The 19,621-nt window shown below is 38.4% G+C and overlaps 2 protein-coding genes across 2 annotated transcripts in view; one reads left to right on the top strand and one right to left on the bottom strand.

The window, feature by feature from the left end:
• Positions 1-8,890: 8,890 nt before the first annotated feature.
• CUNH10orf88 (chromosome unknown C10orf88 homolog) lies at positions 8,891-19,288 on the top strand. The gene is made up of 6 exons (XM_087725938.1): positions 8,891-9,129; positions 12,005-12,208; positions 13,424-13,496; positions 14,605-14,808; positions 16,658-17,118; positions 18,046-19,288. Exons 1-6 carry the CDS (start codon positions 8,954-8,956, stop codon positions 18,266-18,268), a joined length of 1,341 nt encoding a protein of 446 aa, XP_087582064.1. The 5' UTR covers positions 8,891-8,953; the 3' UTR covers positions 18,269-19,288.
• The window catches only part of LOC106551272 (scavenger receptor cysteine-rich domain-containing protein DMBT1), a 140,024-nt gene continuing 139,312 nt past the window's right edge, over positions 18,910-19,621 (bottom strand). The window contains 1 exon segment of the mRNA XM_087725018.1: positions 18,910-19,527. Within this exon segment, the coding sequence (XP_087581144.1) occupies positions 19,358-19,527 (170 nt within the window). The 3' untranslated portion in view covers positions 18,910-19,357.

Raw genomic sequence — 19,621 nt, 5'->3', positions numbered from 1 at the left:
TCAAGTTACAAGACCCTTGTAACTTAACTTAAATGAGCCGAGGTGGCGCAGTGGTTAAATGGAGCACTGCAGGCTACTTCAGCTGACTGCAGTTCTGCAGTTCGGCTGTTCAAAACTCACCGGCTCAAGGTTGACTCAGCCTTCTATCCTTCCGAGGTGGGTAAAATGAGGCCTCAGATTGTTGTTGGGGGCAATATGCTGACTCTGTAAACCGCTTAGAGAGGGCTGAAAGCCCTATGAAGTGGTATATAAGTCTAACTATTGCTATTGCCTTGCACCCCTAACCCTTTAGAAAAAAAAACTAGGGGTCTTCAAATCTGACAGCTTTAAGACTTGTGGACTTCAATTCCCTTCCTAGAGAATAGTATTAGCTGATCTTTGACCAGATGTAGCTACATATTCACAACGTCCTTTCCTTGAGCCAGTGGCATATAGGACCATACCCATATACTTAAAGGTGGCCACTTGCTCTACGTTATGGCCATTGAGATACCATGAGTGGAGCTTTGGCCTTTTAGCAAGGCTACAACTTTGGTTTTCTGGTAATTTATGGCCAGTGTGTCATTATTACAATATTGGACAAGCTTGCAAGCTTGCAAGGCTCTTTAAGACCTATAATGGGGAAACAGCAGAGGGGAGATGCTTCTGGTTTGAGATCACTGCCAAAGGAGAAGACCCCCTGATTCAGCAATTGGCTGTTGTCCAGAGACGGAGACATTCAGGAGGTGTTACAGCAATGAAAGGTATATTTCTGTCAATAGAAGTCTAATAAGGCAGAGATTCCTTGAAGAGATTCCTACGGATGAGAATATGATCAGGAACATATTAGAATGTGCAGAAATGAATAGGTTAAAACTTGCAATTAAAGAGAACGAGCAAACAGAATATTATCGTATATGGGAATTATTCTACCGATGGTTGGAGAACAAATATGAAAGTTAAATATGTAAGTAGATTAGTAAAATTTAGAAAATATAATAATAGAAGTAAATAATTTAAGAATATGGTTGTTATAGTATCAGATGGGTTATATATATATCATGAGCAAATAAATAATATGGTTGTAAATTTTAAATGTTATTACACAAGATATTTGTATACTGTTTAATGGAAGATGGACGCACAGAACACTGTTACCTTCCCACTTCCTCCTCCAGTCATGTTGGCTCAGAAACTCTGGCATTGAAGCATGCAAGTCAGTGGTGGGTTTCAAAAATTTTTGGAACCTCTTCTGTAGGTGTGGCCTCCTTTCCGGGTCCACTGGTGGAACCTCTTCTAACCGGTTCGGTAGATTTGATGAACCGGTTCTACTGAATAGGTGCGAACTGGTAGGAACCCACCTCTGTGATACACCCATGACTTTATTTATTTATTACATTTATAAGGGTGCCTGACATCATCATGACCTTCTGGGTGGCATACAAGATTAAAGCCATTTAAAACAATACAAAATAACAAGCGCAGCAGGAGAAAAATGAAGAGTTTCAAACTAACTGTTCATCACAAAAGGCTCTGTATCTGTTGCCTTTGGCTTTCTAACTTTCTTCCATCACTTTCAATCTTTTAGCAATATAGATTTAGATATAATGGGTTAGTTGGTTCTACTTTTATTTTCTGCATTTTGGGTTAGTTCTGTTTGTTGGTATTTAATGATGTCACAAATTTCAGTTCACACTTCAAGCATTCTGTCAAATCTAACCCATTATATCTATTTTTGTTTATTTTCATTACATAATTGTATGAAATATTGCTGCTGTTTTCACTTGTGGGTCTTGTGATTTTGCTTTCTTTAGCTATACATTAGCAAGGAGCTTGTGATCTGAACCACAAGTCTTGCTTTTGTTAGCTGAAGAATTTTGACATCTTTGTTTGTGGATTACATAGTTATTTGGGTTTCTGAGTCATTCTTGTGCTGATGTCCCTGTCCAAATGTCACTGTCAGCATTCCAAGTATCATGCAGAATTAAATCAAATCAAAACTATCCTTAAAGTTCCAATTTAATAAGTCAGACATCTTGGTACATCTGTGGAATCCCAATTCTGGAAGTTACCTAGGATTCCCACCCAGTTGAAAGTTCATGATCTTGTCCCCACACCCACAAATCCATCACATGGTCCAATCTTCTTCTTCCACACTGGCATCTCCACCCAGCTGCTTCTGGTCAGGTGCAGAGGTGTGGAGACAAAAGATGACCTTGGGCTTCTAGAAAAGAATGACAACAACACATTCCACAATTCTACTCCTTTTTATTCCCCCATCCCAACTACTACACTAATAAAACAGCATAATGAAATAAGAGAGAGTGTGGCAGGCCAAAGATCCCTAAAAGGGATATAACTGGAGGCCTGACAGTCACTGCCATTTAGGTGGGAAATAAACTATTTCATATAAGTCAACAGTTGGCCAAAGAATCTGACAGATATCCCCATCACCTTTATGGAATGTTATAAAACCCCGGGCAGTAATGCCAAGGTTTCCTCAGGGTGTGGAAACCTGAATCTACTTGACACATTAACTACAGAATTGTACTGAGTGATAAGAAGACATAATTACTTTGGGAGTGGAAGCAGTTCTGGGTTATGAGTCAATGAAATCTTTGATTAATTTCAATACTTATTTTTTTCTAAATGCAGAAAGTATCAATGCATGATGGTCTCAGAACCTTTCAATACCATCACTTTTTTTTTTAACTAAGTGGTTTGACAGAGAGATATTTTATGCTACTTCATTCCTTGGATAATTGATTCCAGAAAGTAAGCATGGAAATTCTTGCTCTGTCAGTATAGATTACACAGTCTCTAGGATTTATTGTATTTCCCCCTACTTTCAACATTGACAGAAGAGCTTCCTTCTTTCTTTTAAAGGCAAAGGAGATGCTTGGGGATCCATGTTTGTGGTGTAATGGCTTGACTGAGGGTCAAGGAACTGAAAACTCAAATTTGAATGATTGCAGATGATTTTCACTTGCCAGCTAAGCAAAATTCATCCTATTTTTGAAATAGTGGAACTTCCTTTGAAAGGTCAACTCATACTTTGAGGATCCAACCCAGAGTGCTTGTTAAAATGATATACCTAAAAATGATATGCCAACTACAATCCTATTGAAACCAAAGTAGTCTTCGGGAAATTATTTATGCAATTTACTATATCCCATTTGAAATGAGAGTTCTTAGATGAGACACCTGTTGTTATTTTGTATTATTCATCTGTTTCAGCCTTGAATTAATTACGAAACACCTAGAAAATCCTCTAATCCAGGGTAGTTATAGAACTACAATAAAATTCTTTTATCTGTTTGAAAATTTGTTGACTGTGTGTACTACCCCAATCAGCTGAAAGTAGCAAATTTATAGACAGTTAACCTGGAAGATATTGAATTTGAGATAAGAGCAATTGATTAATTATTCCATATGGCATCAGATAGATATCCTTTTATTTTCTAATTGAAGAAATGGAGTGCTTTAGATCTTTTATTTATTCTCCATTGCTAGCTTGATCTGTGTATTTATATTTATTATTTGCCTTATTATTACAATAACATTAGAAACATTGTTATTCTATGAATCAATAGTTATATCCATAAGAGAGCAAACGTGTGTGTGCATATATACATACAAATACCATGTTCACTAGTTGTTTGCAAAAAAAGGGGGGGGAATTTGGGAGCTAAACTGTTTCTTTTTTTAATTCACCAAAAGGGGAACTAGATCTTCTCAATAAACTTTTGCCTGTTTCACAATTTTCTATAGAACAGCCCAAATTAGCTTCCCTTCATTTTTGTTTTTAAAAAGTCTAATGAATCATGTCAGAAATGTCTTCTGTGGACAATATCGACAAACTGCAAAAGGTGACAGACTATTCAAGCAATTCAAAGCATATTTATTTAATAGTATATATAAGGTGACCAGATTTTCAGATTGGTAAAGAGGGACATCTTTGACCGGGGGGTGGGGTGGGCGTGATTAAAAATTTTATACTGAGCAACAAAAATTTTCATATAACGCAAAAATAGTATTGTAATATCTTTTTTTATTTCGACATAACTACAATTTACAAATATAAATTGTAACTGTTGACAAACATCAAAATTTTGATCACGTGACCATGAGAATGCTGCAACAGTCACTAAGTGTGAAAATGGTCACTGTGTGAAAAATGGTCATCAGTCACTTTTTTCAATGCCATTGTAACTTTGGTCACTAAGCCCATTATATCACCTTTCTTGCCACAGTTCTTAAGTGAATAACTGCAGCTGATAAGTTAGTAGCATAAGTGAATCTGGTTTCCCCATTTGACTTTGTCAAAAGGTGATTATATGAGCCCAGGACACTGAAACCATCATAAATACAAATCTGTTGCCAAACATCAAAATTTTGATCGCGTGACTATGAGGATGCTGCAACGGTTGCTAAGTGTGAAAATGGTCGCTAAGTGTGAAAAATGGTCATCAGTCACTTTTTTCAATGCCATTGTAACTTTGGTCACTAAGCCCATTATACCACCTTTCTTGCCACAGTTCTTAAGTGAACAACTGCAGCTGGTATTTTGTATTTTGGATAGAATCTTTTTTTAAATAGCCTAAGACAATTTAAAAAAAGAATCCACACAGAATAAATTGAAGTAAAACATTTCAATCTATTCTTTCTATGCACAATATATTTCAGAGTATTGTGCATAGAATTTTTAAACATGGTTTCACTTCCATTTATTTTGGATAGAATCTTTTTTTAAATAGTCTAAGACAATTTAAAAAAAGAATCCACACAGAATAAATTGAAGTAAAACATTTCAAACTATTCTTTCTATGCACAATATATTTCAAAGTATTGTGCATAGAATTTTTAAACATGGTTTCACTTCCATTTATTTTGGATAGAATCTTTTTTTTAAATAGTCGAAGACAATTTAAAAAAAGAATCCACACAGAATTTTAAAAAATCCTATGCACAATAAATAAAATATTATTTTAAAATACATTAAAAAAATAAAAGAAAAAAACCCAGCTCACTTACCAGCAGGCTTGCACTCCAAGACAACCAAGAATGATGTAGATGTTAATACAAAGAACTGAGCAAATTGAAATGGTGAAATTAGTCAGAGAAATATTTTTCAAAGAAACTTTGCCACCATTTTTTTCACACGAGCCGACCTCCAACCTCCGTGCCCCTCCCCTCCGGAAAATCCAGGAAGTAACACTCACTACCTCTCTAGCCACGTATTTCCTGGAGCTCTATGGTACTAGGTCATTTTTTCTTATAAATTGAGGTAAAAGGGGCACGGGTTTTTTTTCCGTTTTCTTGCTTTAAAGTTTTAATATCTTCAATGAAAGTACTGAGACAGAGAGAGAGGTTAGTTAGACAGAGTGTCTTTTGTCTTGCTCCGGTTAGGATTTCTTAAGCAAATCCACTGGGCTTTCAACATGAAGCCAGAAAATCGGGACTTTTTAAAAATGCCCCGGGACACGGGACAAATTGTTATAAAGCGTGACTGTCCCGCTGAAATCGGGATGTCTGGTCACCTTAAGTATATAGGTAGTCCTTGACTTACTACCACAATTGGGCCTGGAAGTAGGAAACAGACTGAACAGATGTTTTATCTTTGGGGAATGAAATATATAAGGGAGATGGAGAAGGGAAGGGACCTAGATTTTTCTGCCTTCTTTTTCAAGTTCACCTGAAGGAATCCTTCCTGTTTTAAATTGGTTGCTCAGCTTGAGTTTCTTGGGCTGTATAGTTTTCTGCTATTTAGACCAGGGGTGTCAAACTCACGTCATCACATGATGTATTGGGATTCCCCCCCTCCTTCACTAAACTGGGTGGAGGCGAATCCAGCATGTGACAAATCCGGCCTGCGGGCCGTGAGTTTGATATTCCTGATTTAGACTGGCAGCATTAAGTTTGATTAACTCGTATACATTTGCATATTTTCTCCCCCTTCACAATTGTCATTAAACAGATTTAAACAATAGCAATAGCAATAGCAGTAGACTTATATACCGCTTCATAGGGCTTTCAGCCCTCTCTAAGCGGTTTACAGAGTCAGCATATTGCCCCCAACAACAATCTGGGTCCTCATTTTACCCACCTCGGAAGGATGGAAGGTTGAGTCAACCCTGAGCCGGTGAGATTTGAACCGCTGAACTGCTGATCTAGCAGTCAGCTGAAGTAGCCTGCAGTGCTGCATTTAACCACCGCGCCACCTGCAGAAAAACCTGCAGAAAAACCCACAGTTTTTCTGCAGTGCCAGAAATAATCAACTGAAATACCAATATTTGCCCATGAATCAAAAAATTTACCAGTGGATTTCTAAAATACTCCTTTTAGCTTCATTCCTTCCTATTAATTTTATCCCAGATAATTAAGCCCTTTATTTTATTTCATCCATTCTTTTGGCAGCTTCTTGTGTAGCTCTTTATTACGCCCATTTGTTTTCTAACTTTTACCATATCGTCTGATGAAAGTTGTGTTTATAAAACTCATGGTTTATTCAACAATGGTTTTCTCAAACCTTTGCAACTTTGCAACTTTAATAAGATTTGTATGCCGCCCACTCCCTAGGGACTCTGGACGGTTCACAACAAAAGTAAAAACATAAAATATTAAAAATACAATTATTTAAAATAAGATATCATCCATTCAATCACATGGGGCTGGATTTTAATCAACAGCCCCAGGCCTGCCCGAACAGCCAGGTCTTGTTCGCTTTACGGAAGGCCAGGAGAGTGGGAAGGGTCCGGATCTCTGCGGGTAGCTCGTTCCATAAGGCCGGTGCAGCAACAGAGAAGGCCCTTCCTCAGGGAGCCGCCAGCCGGCATTGTCCGGTCAACGGCACACGGAGGAGGCCCAACCTGTGCGATCTTATTGGTCGTTGGAAGGTGAATGGCAGGAGGCGGTCTCTCAGGTAGCCAGGTCCAAACCAATTTTGAGTTTGCCTGACAAAATGAACCATCTATTTTTGGTTTGTGCAACATACTAACATGAAAATGTCATGCAAACTCTTAAGAGTTCCTAAAAAAAACTATTTTATAAAGCTTAACCAGCCTAAGAAAGCATGACTTTTAATCAAATTAAAGTATTTCTACATTCCCTGTGTTTGTTCTGCCACACTGCAGTTTCAGTGATCAAAATGTGAGGGTTTTTAGTATAGTTTTTATTGTCATTGTACAAAATAAATACAACGAAATTGGTTATTTTAAATTTTAAAGCCTGAATGTCCTCCACTCCAGCCTTTGAAAGTCATTGCAAACAGCAAGTTGCATATCTGCACTGTACATATTTCATTCCTAATTTACAAGGTCCCAAAGGTGCTTTTTCAAAGGCAACTGGACTTTCTGCAAGATGTTTTGCTTCTCATCCAAGAAGCTTCTTGAAAACATCTTCAAAGAAAAACGAGAAAGTCCAGTTGCCTCTTGAAAAAACACCTTTGGGACAACCATGACCTGGATGACTGAGAATCTCCATAGCCATTCATTTCCAAGGTTCTGCATAGTTATGCAAATCAATTTCTGATTAAGTTTTCACATCAGCCCAAGGCACAATGTAGTTTATAATCTATGATTCCTAAACTGGGGAAACCCTGACAATTCTTAAGCAATTCTTAGGCTTTGTTCCTAACGTGAATCTATTTCTTATATTCCATATTAAAGCAGACGTAAAGTGAGCCGAGGTGGCGCAGTGGTTAAATGCAGCACTGCAGGCCACTTCAGCTGACTGTTATCTGCAGTTCAGCAGTTCTAATCTCACCGGCTCAAGGTTGACTCAGCCTTCCATCCTTCCGAGGTGGGTGAAATGAGGACCCAGACTGTGGGGGCGATATGCTGACTCTGTAAACCGCTTAGAGAGGGCTGGAAGCCCTATGAAGCGGTATATAAGTCTAACTGCTATTGCTATTAAGTGTGAAACCTACTGGGTCAGGCTGGACAGCCTCTTAGAGCCCCTTTATTTCTATATTAAAGCCACATAGGCAGAATTGCAGCTTGCAAAAGAACAGGAAGCCGGTGCCTAACCACAAGATGTCTCTATGTCAAAAGTCCAAGGTTCAATTGAAGTTGTTAATAACATGTACTCCATAAACAAAAGGAGAAGTGAGACCCCATCTCCTTATAAGGCTTTCTCCTCAAGGTAACCACTAAGAAATGTGTTAAGTATTTCCATGTTGCAATGCTTTTGAGAATGTATAAGAATGGGTGCTTCGATAATGAAGGTTGTTCAGAACTTGCAATGCTAAGCCATGGGCTAGCTTTCTGAACCTGGCTGCCAAATAAACTTCTCCTGCATCCTGAGAAGTCTAACGCCTGTCATTTTCTGCAGCAATATCTAGCTATACACGGAAACAGACCGCACGTTGCATTTTTTTATTACAAGGAAGACCCAGTTTTATAATCCCTGCATCCAGGCAAGGCATGCTGCAATCTTGGATTGCCTGCAAGGAGTATAGGCACTTTTTTTCCACTTTTTACTCATGCTGACCAGTTTAATTTTCCTTTCGAATACTGGAAGCATCGGGAGTTTTGTTTAAAAAAAAATTGCATTATTTGCTCTGCACCCAGAATCTTAAAATAACCACCAATTTCCTTCTTGGCTTCTATTGCCGAAGAGCGACTGCGGCTGCGCTACAGCAGACAGCAAAAGCCGGTCTTGTGCAATCTCGTTGAACAGTTGCAGGAAGCCCCGCCCCCAGCCCCGCCCCCGCAGACCACAGCGCTCAAATCAGGTGGGCCGCCATACTGACGCTATCACGTGCTTGATCAACTCACTTCCTATGTACTGACGACAGGAAAATAGAAAGTCTCCTTGTCTATGGTTACGTTTGTGAGACTGCGGAAGAAGTCCTACTAAACATATGCCCGATAAGCAACGCGCCCCTTGGACATTCGGTTCCGCCTTAAAATCACTCCGCCAGGGTTTCATTCCGGGCCGGGGCTGCTGAGTGATCAAGGCTCGGCTCTACTTAATGGCCATGGCGAGCAGCAGCCTGACGGAGACGCCTCAGGTTGGGTGGGCCGTCTCTGCCGGCATCCCCCGCGTCTCGGTCGCCTGTTCCTGGAAGTGTCCGGGCGATCTGGCGAGGGTTCTCTGTGTCGTCCCGGCGGGGGGATTCGATGCGGAGGAGCTTTCGGAACCAGCCGGGTGAGAAAGTCCTTTTGAGGCCGGGAGGGAAAGTGGGACAAGGCCTCAAAGCAGGGTGCTCGAGTAGTTCGTTGCAGGCTCACATTTCCGGGTTTAGAAGCCCGTCATTCGTTTAGGCTAGTGTTTCTCAACCTTGGAGACTTTCAGTCCTATGGACTTCAACTCCCAGAATTCCCCAGCCAGCACAGCTGGCTGGGGGATTCTGGGAGTTGAAGTCCACAGGACTTCAAGTCTCCAAGGTTGAGAAACACTGGTTTAGGCTGTTGCATGGATGCTGTAAATGGTTTACCTGGATGTCTGAACGCAGCCCGTTAGGATTTGCTGGCTAAGCCAGGCTTCCAAAACAGTTTAAAAACATTGAAATAGAAGGATTGGATTTATCCAGGGCACTAAATCTGGCATTAGCAATTGGGAATGGGAGGGGGAGAAACAATGGATAGCAATAGCAATAGCAATAGCAGTTAGTTGGTGGTGTCTTTCTTTTTCATTAAAAAACAATTATAGGTTATATAGAACACCATGCTTTGCGTTTATTTCCTACCTCAGAATGAAGGAAACTCTGGCACTACACAAACACAGCTGTATAACAGAACAGCCATTAAAAGATGCCCACACCAACTGTAATATTTAAGTTTTGCAATTAGCAATAGCAATAGCAATAGCAGTTAGACTTATATACCGCTTCATAGGGCTTTCAGCCCTCTCTAAGCGGTTTACAGAGTCAGCATATTGCCCCCAACAATCCGGGTCCTCATTTTACCCACCTCAGAAGGATGGAAGGCTGAGTCAACCTTGAGCCGGTGAGATTTGAACTGCCGAACTGCAGCTAGCAGTCAGCCAAAGTGGCCTGCAGTACTGCACCCTAACCACTGCGCCACCTGTACAGGTGTCCTGTACAAATTTTGGGGTTTTTCTGGTGCCCCTTCTCCAACATCTCGGAGCAGAACTACTGAGAGTTAACTGTATATTTTCTTGCCCTTCTCCCCCTCCATTCCCACTTGCTAAACTCAGGCTAAGTGCCGTGAATAAATCAAATGTCCAAAATCGAATTTTATTTGTTTTGAATTGAGCCTTATTGTGTGAAGGGCAGAAGGGGGGTGGGGTGGTGGAGGGTAAGAAGCAACAAAATAAATGAAAGGCGGGAGATAAAAGGAAAAGAAATTGAATCAAATCTAGTTTACATGTAATGTATTACACCCAAACAATTCTGTGCAATCCATCCTTGCTTCTATTGCACCCATTCCTTTCATGGGCTTTTGTGTTTTTTTTTAAATTTCTCTACCTCCCTCTTTCTGAGTTCTCACCACCTGCATCCAGTCACACCTTTCTTGGGCTTACCTTTCTCCTGGACCTGTTTTATCTTCCTTTATTGATTTAGTTCATGCTTGGTCCTCATTCATTCTCTGCATAGGTAGTCTTCATTTGAATGACCACTCATTCAGAGACCAAAGTTACTATGACATTGAATAAGGTGATTATTACTGGCCCCCATTGTTGCAGCATCCCTACGGCAGTGTGGTTGCAATTTTGAGCTCTTGGCAACCAGCTCACAATTAAAATGGTTGCAGCATTGCATGGATTGTCATTTGCAACCTTCACTCCTGGCTTCTGATTAACCATGTCAGTGGGGGAATCTGGCAGGAGGTCGCAAATGGCAATAATGTGATGTTACACCTAACAAAATGGAGGATTTGCAACAAGTGCTGTAACTGCCATATTAATTGGCGCAGTCATGTGACATTGCTTTTTTATGACTATGTTGCTTAGCATAGATAGTTGTTCTGACCCCCCATCCTCTGTCCAGGAACGAAAGCTGAAACCAACGTAAATGAGGAGGTTTCTTTTAATCAGTCAAGACTCTCGTTGGCTGCAAGCCACATATACAAAGAGATAAGCACTCTGGCAGCAAGTCCTACAAAACTTGGCAGCAATGCAAACAAACTCAGGCAGCAATCCAGCCTGCCAAGTTTGTTTCTTGTTAGTCCTTAACCTTGACTTCTGCAGAAAGGCGTGGCACAAGCAGTCTCTTTTATAATCAGGAGAGGATCTTAATGAGCATCAGCTGAGCGTAATCACCTCTTGTAATTATACCGTTGTTCTTGACGCTGAGTAGCTCTTCGACGGCGTGCATCCTGGAACAACTCACAGGTGTTTTCTGGATCACTCACTCTTGTCTCCTCCCCACTGATCCAAGGCTCAGATGCCACCTGGTGGCCAACCAGTCTCTCCTCGCCCTGCTCGGAGTCGGAACCCTGTCCAGGGTCCTCCACCTCCTCCAAGGCCGACTCATAAGACCCCTCGCTGTCGGAGTCTGGCGGCAGCTCCAACGGCTCCTGCCGGGCCACAACAGATAGTATGCTAGTAGGCGGTCCCAGTTATTGTTTATTAAGCAAGGACTACCTGTGTAATAAAATCATCTCAACATACTTGTTTAATATTGATAACTCATTTTTGTATTCAGTTCATATTCATTTATTTCATTAGTCATTCATTCTTGGCTGCGAAAAAGCTCCAGTGCAGATCCTAAAATAAGCTAGATAGATTTAAACATAATAATGCACAGTTTTCAGTTCTTTTATGTATGGACGCTATACAGTTTTTGGGCTCAAGATATATTTTCTCCCTTTCAGTAGTCCATGCGTCTGTTTTCTGAATCTAAATTCAGCCTCTCTCTTCAAAGGGTAGGAAAAACCACTTCTTACTTCATGTAACTGCGATAAAACTTTGAAGAGATAACCATTTGAATGCCTATGTAAGATTTTAGCCATGGGAGAGATATTTTCGGATTTTTGTCATATGCATTTGAAACGTTTGTTTCCAAGAGGTACTGATGTTCAAATGAGTAACTTAAGATAACCTTTCTCTCTTAATATAGTCAGAATGTTGTCGTTCTTGAAGGACAAATAAATGATGACGGTGTAGTTCCCTGTTTGCTCTACTTGAACTGTGATCGATGTGGCTCTGAAGAAATTGTCAGTCTAACTATTGTAAGTGAAGCAAGGAACATGGAAGTGTACTTAGGAGATGAATACTACGGAACTGGAAGGGGAGAGCGAGTGTTTACTGTCAAACACGGCAGGTCAGTTGTTTCGACTTTTCAGCATTGATTCAGTCAACAATATAATGAGGTTAGTTAGTTAGCAGTTAGACTTATATACCGCTTCATAGGGCTTTCAGCCCTCTCTAAGCGGTTTACAGAGTCAGCATATCACCCCCACAATCTGGGTCCTCATTTCACCTACCTCGGCAGGATGGAAGGCTGAGTCAACCTTGAGCCGGTGAGATGTGAACCGCTGAACTGCAGATAGCAGTCAGCTGAAGTGGCCTGCAGTACTGCACTCTACCCACTGCGCCACCTCGGCTCTATAGGTTATAGTCAGTCTCACAGATAAGACTTCCAGAAAGTATATACTCAAAATATTTTAATATATGTCAGTAATGTGGCTTGATGGTTTTTTCTTCTGCATTCTTATTGGTATGTAGACTGTGTTTTGCTAACGCAGTGAAACCGAAAGGAACATTTTGATGATTGGTTAGAACATTTTTGAAAGTTCTTTCTCCTAAAGAAACATGTTGGGATATCAGGAATATAATAGATATGATGTTAATAATTTTGACATGTTGGGTAGAGATCTTAATGTTTCATTTCACGAAAGAAAAAATGATTATTTATACATGCTCAAATTATATAAGGAGAGGATAACTCTTATAGCCAGGTTCCTTCCAAGAGGTTTATTTAAAAATAATCCTGGAACAGAGCTTTAATCATATATGGATTATCTCTATAACATTTATTTTTGATATTTTTTCCAAAATAGCTAAAAAAAAAACTAACATTCATTTTTGGAGCTCCTGCTGAGCATTAAGCTTTTTTCTCATTGCAGTTTTCTCAACCATCTCACTGTAGCTCTTAATGTCTACTTTTCTATTCTTGTGATTTTGGGGAAAAAAACTTTCAGTGGAAATCAATGAGTACTTCATTTGATAGAGGTACCCTGTGTTAACCCTGAAATGCTTGCCTATGTACATAGAATTTCTGGATTGTGAGTGGGGTCTTTAGTTTTTTGCTATATTTAAGTAACTGTTGGTATTTTGCGGATTACTAAGAAACGTAAGTACTATTGAAAGTTTGTAATATTTGAAAACGTAGTAGTGCTCTCTGGTTTACTGGACAATATGTAAGTGGCATTTTGGGAAAAAAAAGAGCATTTCTTGTATTTTTTTAAATGGAAAACTATTTCATTGATGCAGCATTATAAAAACTTTACAATTCCTTCATTTTACTTTTTTTTAGCAACGGTGATCAGGTTTCACTATACAAAAAGTATGTTAAATTGGAGCCCTCAACGGTTTCTTGTAAGATTAAGGTAGGTTATTAAAAAAAAAAAAACCTCTTGAATTTTTGGCTCATTTTTTAAAAGATAACTCCATCAGTTTTACAAATTATTCAAAAGAGGGCCTTTGCAAAGTATGATGATGTGCGAAGGACTAAAACAACTGTATTGCAGCTTCTTTGAAAACTTTCTCCAGCTGTCTGTACATTGTGTGTATCTGTATACACAGGCAACACTTCTGAAACTGCAAATAAAGCCTGCAAACTGCTTGAAACAATATTTGAAGCGTTGTACAGGCCTTCCAGTAATAGAGCTGCTTTGAGAAGAGATAACGCTTTATAAAGAAGCCTCTGTTGAATGCCTTGCACAACTCTAATGGTGATAAATAAAATTATTCTGTTCCCTTTTACATTTTGGAAGTCGTAAAAAAAAAAGACCATTTCCTTTAATCTGTGATATTCCAGACATTTTGATCATAAGCAGATTTTAATTATATCTCTCTCTCTTTTGTAAACAAAAGCAAAAAGCAGTATAGCACAAGTAAACTATGATAGGGAGACAGATTGATAACTTTTAGAAGCACCAAGGGTTTACCCTGAAAAACTATTCCTTCCCAGTTGCAAACATGCAATGAACCCATCTTCCAGTTCCATGTTTTCCTGTTTGTACCCCAAAACTTTCCTCAATTCTTTAACCTCCATCCTTGGCCTGTGAGACTCAATACGCTTAACTAATATAAAATTGATTCAGAGAAAAATAGAAAGGAGGTTCACTCAGCATCATTCTCCATTTTGCAGAAAATAAAAGATTAGAAACTCATGTTTACTGAGGTAATTGGCAATTTGCTCTCGAAAGTTCTATAAAATGTAAGCTTGGAATCACTAGTGCAGTATCAAGAAACTAGTCCTTCTTGAAACTGTGGCTTTAATGCTATCTAACAACAAATTTTAATGCACCTAATGTTTTGCTTCAACCTAGTCATATTATTCACTTATGTTTAGTTATATCAGACCTATTATTAGTACGTGCATAAAGTTTACAATGATAGTTAAGAGGAGACAGTTGGAGGTCATTTTTTAAAAAGAGTATCTTAAATTAATTGAATTATTTCCTCAATTCACCAGAATTCTCTCTTCACTAGCTATTGTCCATCAATGAAAAACAAAGAGTACTCATCAATAAAATCATAGTACAAGTCCAGTCAGCCTGTGCAAAAACAGTGCCAAGCGTTACATTAGGATCAGGAATAGACCTAGATAAAGTACAAACTATAATGGAATCAATGGGATCCAAATTATCACCTGGGGCACAACAACTCCTCGATATGGTTCGTTTTCAACAGAAGGTAAGTCACCATTTACAAAACACCGTTCATAAAATGTCCTTTTTATGTGCAAGAAATAGAAGGGACTGTATAATGTGGGATATTTGTATTCTCAACTTGTGTATTATTTGTGTGCTGTTAATTGAAATAAAGGCAGGTTTTGCCTTCTTTCAAATGTCTCCTACAAAATTTAGTTATGCAGTAGAATTTCTGTTTATAGCTTTCCTTGTTTAAATTTTATTATTAAATTTATATTTTCAGACTAATTTTGTGGCATTTTGCATAGTGAAGATCGATAAATAGATAAATATATAACACAAAGTTACAACATTGGTCTGGAAATGTAGGGTATACATAAATTGAAATTATATGGCAACTTGTGAACCTTCCAATTAGACTCCAAAGTAGATTGGGGGGCTACCAGAGTCCAGAGTTATAGGATAGGCTGGAAGGTGTTGGGGCAAGGGGAATGAACTAGAGGATGGCAAACATTTTCCATATTATTGCCAAGAAAATTGCACTGATGATTCATCTCATAACTATTTAAATGTGAATGGTGGGTGTGGTTTGAAAAGTATTCATTAATTATCATGGTTCTGGATCAGCCTAGCAATGAAGAAAACAATGGTGAAAATGCAATTATATTCTTCTCTTTCATTGTTACTCTCCTTTTCATTTGTCTTGTTCATTCCACATTTAGCACAACGTGCATTTAAGATAACAATAAAAAGAGCCTCCATTGATACTTTCTCATTGAAAGCTCCAAATTATTTATGTCTTTCTATCAAAGATTATAGTAAAACAAAGTCAAGTTCAATAAAATATTCTCAAACAACCTGTTAGGCATGGATAATCAAATCTACTTAACTCAATGAAGAATTCCATTAGCTACTTTCTTGCTCATGCTTATTTCACAAGAGGTTGACAGTTTGCATCTGGGCCAAACTAGATTTGACAATATTCAAGGGGGATTGGACCTTGCCCTGTTATGCCCACATTGCATTTCCAGACTAATTCCCTGATTGGTTCCTCCCCCTGGCTCAGTGAGTTTCTCTCCAACATTGATTGAATTTCAGAAAATTACTAGAAAAGCAATGGATTGAGCAAATGGTTTTCCAATAAGGGGAATATTCACCAGTTGAATTGAATTGAATTGAATTTTATTATTTGTATGCCGCCCTTCTCCGGGAGGGACTCAGGGCGGCGAACAACTCAAAAGGGGAAAAGGGGAACACAGAACAGAATACAAATAATTAAAATAAGCAAGAATCACACAACCACACAGGTCGAGAGGGGAGGGGAACTCATCAACCCTAGGCCTGCCGGCAAAGCCAGGTTTTGACGGCTTTTCGGAAGGCCTGGAGAGAGGTGAGGGTCCGAATCCCTGCAGGGAGTTCGTTCCAGAGGGCCGGAGCTGCCACAGAGAAGGCCCTCCCCTGGGTAGTAGCCAGGTGGCATTGGCTAGTAGACAGAACCCGGAGGAGGCCAACCCTGTGTGATCTAATAGGTCTTTGGGAGGTAATTGACAGCAGGCGGTCTCTCAAGTACCCAGATCCAATACCATGAAGGGCTTTATAAGTTACGACTAGCACTTTGAAGCGTATCCGGAGACTGATCGGTAGCCAGTGCAGCTCGCGGAGGATAGGTGTAACGTGGGTGTACCGAGGTGCACCCACAATCGCTCGCGCGGCTGCATTCTGGATGAGTTGAAGTCTCCGAATACTCTTCAAGGGCTGCCCCATGTAGAGTTCAATGTGAGTTTGCAATATACAAAAGATACTATTGGAAATCGATTAGAAATTGTACAATTATTTTATTGGGTTATACAGTATATCTAAATTAATGAGACCATGAATTTTATTTCTATTAGAATGGAATTTCTTTTGGAGGCAAGTTGCAAAACATCTTAGGAGGAAATGGCTTTGTGTATGGAAAAAATCATCCCATGGATGGATTGAAAGAGGCACCTGACTTTGAACGGTTAGGCCACTTATCCAATGGACCTTCTCTTCTAAAAGCTAATTTGGTAGCTAAAACAGTTGCAGAAGATTCGAATGCCCACTCCAAGATAACCAAACAGGTTACAGGTAATATATTTGAGCTCCCTGGACTTCAGTCTTGCACTGTACATTCTGAAAGTGACTGTAAAGGGTTGCTGGCATCGTTTTTTCAAGAACGAGGAAGTGAAAATTCAAATATACCTAATTCCACATTGCTGCTTCCACTTCTTCAAACAGTGTGTGGTCAAGTAGATCGCCTATCCATAGATGAAAAGGATAAATGCTGTGAAAAAAAGTTTGCTTCCCAGAAAGATGGAATTCAAACTGTTGGGTGAGTTTGTATTGAAAAAAAATATATCCATTTTTAAAATTGGTCTCAAAATGCCTCTTTGAAAAAATAAGGTAAACTTTACCAGGCAGTTGAATTAGGTAACTGTTAACAAAACCTTTCATCATTGGGTGAGTTTAAATTTAGCTGGATTTTTTTTTAATACATTAAAGTTGAGATTACTCAAATTGCTAATTTCTGAATGGTTCACTTTCCATAAATCTTTGCACTCTTAATAGCAGGAACTATACACAAGATTAATCAGTTGAATTTGAAAGCTAGTTAACTAGGCAGTTATTTTCTGAATATTTACTGGTTCCCTAAATTATCTCTTTAAATCAGTTTTAAGATGCTGGCATGAAATCACAGAAAAAGAAAGCTATTTATTTGCTCATTCAGCTTATATGGGGGTCCACTTATCAAGTGATTGTGAGTAGCTCACAGTGTTAAGAACATGAAATAATACATCAGTAATAAAAATCCAACAAACTTATAAAAGCACTGGGCACAATAATTCACAGAATTCATATTGAAACATAATAGTGTCCTCTTCCAGTTCCAATGTAGTGTAATAATTATCTGTACTCAAATACTGAAAAATTGTATGCCTTAAGTGGCTATAACCATATTTTGCTTCCTGCCTTATCAGAGGTATTTGATTGACTTGATTTAATAAATCTACTCATTTGACCAACTAGAAAGTGGTAGATGATACTGCTTAACATTTAAAAAGACACATTTAAGATTTCTAAAATATTAATATTAATTATATGTACTATTAATTGTTAGTTTTGGAAGATTTTCAGATTTTGATCGTTCATTGTCAGATATTCTACTGGGGTATTTGTTAAATTCATGCCATTTAAGGTACATAATTTATATTTTTGGATAGCATGGATCAGTTTTTTTGTTGTTTGCACTTTTCTGCAGTTTAGAACAGCAGCATATTTGTCTGTATTTGGAAAAGTTCATGTCCAAAAAGATCGACCTGACAGAGAAGAGATTAATGGATTATATTGACCTACGTATGCAAAAACTTCAGGAACATGTTGATAATAAACTTGCCGCAGTCATGGATTTGGTTAATAACTTGCATCTTGTTTCTCAAGAATGTGGTCCTTTGAAAGAAGAAAGCACAGATGGGAAGAGGTAGGAAATACTTATAAAAATCAAACACCAATATGTTTTATAAGGCCGGGTCTGTTTTACAAACTTTTTGCTTATAAGCTTGTAAACATTTACACCTCAGATTTTGTACTTTTTTCTGTAATTTTGCAAGTATTATATGCTAATGTTAATTGTTATATATCCGTAATGTGCAAAATAAGTATTTTTTTTACATTTGAGAGTATTTTCTACATCTGCTTATGACCTATTTATTCGTAACTATTTAAAAATAAGTTTTGGGCATGATAAAGTGTCTTACTAAATTATTTTGAACCATTCTAAATGAAGTGCTTTGCAGCTTTATCAACATTTAACAAGATTTTTATAGTCTATTATAGGGCAATTTCACATAAAATAATTAAATTATATCCATTCATTCTGAATTCTAAATTAATCTTCAATCTTAGAAAAAAAAGCAGATTAATTAAGGGAAAGGAGTCATTGACACATTCTGTATCCGGTCTTGTTATCCATATAGAACTACTAGATATTTCAAAAATGTATTTACTCTGATCTTATTTTGTATATGTTTAACTCTATTTGACAATGGTTCATTGGCAAATATTATACATAGGATGAATTTTTGCAGTACAGCAATAGAATCAAATGATTTCTGACATCAAGAACTATTTTGCCTCGAATGATTTATTCATGTACACTTTCAGTAGTTTCCTTAAATGTTTGTGTATTAATATATAAACGCAGAAGGTTAAAGAGTTTGCCTAAAAATAAGTTTAACATGAAGGAGCTCATGGAAGGAGAATATTCCTGGCCATTTTCTTCCCTGCAGCCATCTGTGTCTCCTGAAAAATTCACCAGAAGAAGAAAGTGAGGAAAGAGAAGAATCATATTTATGACCATAAATTTCCTCAATTTCCGGGGGTGGTGGTGGTATCTGATGTAACTGGGTGTATGTATGTTTTGTATCTGACTATTTCCCTTCCAGATGAGTTTAATGCTGTTTAATTCATTTATTTTAATTGAAATTGTCCTTTTAAGAGAAAAATCACGGAAAGACAACAGAACATTCCATTCATATCTCTGTAGATGTGAAACAGTCAGATGAAGATCCTTGTTAGTGACTCAGTTTCTGGTATCTGTATCCGGTTTCTCGAGCGATGAGCCGCTTTGCTGCTAGACCAACCAGGAGTACTGTGTTTGCGGCCAACACAACGAATGCAAAGATATATAGGATTTGGGGCTGTGCATTAAGACTTTCTTCTGGATAAACCTCACTAGAAATGGCTGAATATAAAAAAAACAAAACAGAAGACAAAAGGAGGTTACGAGATCATTGCAAATTCCCAAATCATGGAACAATACTTTTAAAATAAAATCT

This window comes from Thamnophis sirtalis, unplaced genomic scaffold (genome assembly GCF_051295495.1).
Source record: "Thamnophis sirtalis isolate CommonGarterSnake01/CBP01778 unplaced genomic scaffold, rThaSir2_p1.2 scaffold_11, whole genome shotgun sequence".
NCBI classification, from domain to species: domain Eukaryota; kingdom Metazoa; phylum Chordata; class Lepidosauria; order Squamata; family Natricidae; genus Thamnophis; species Thamnophis sirtalis.
Note: the sequence above shows the minus strand (reverse complement) of the source record. Positions and strands in the feature narration are given on the sequence as shown.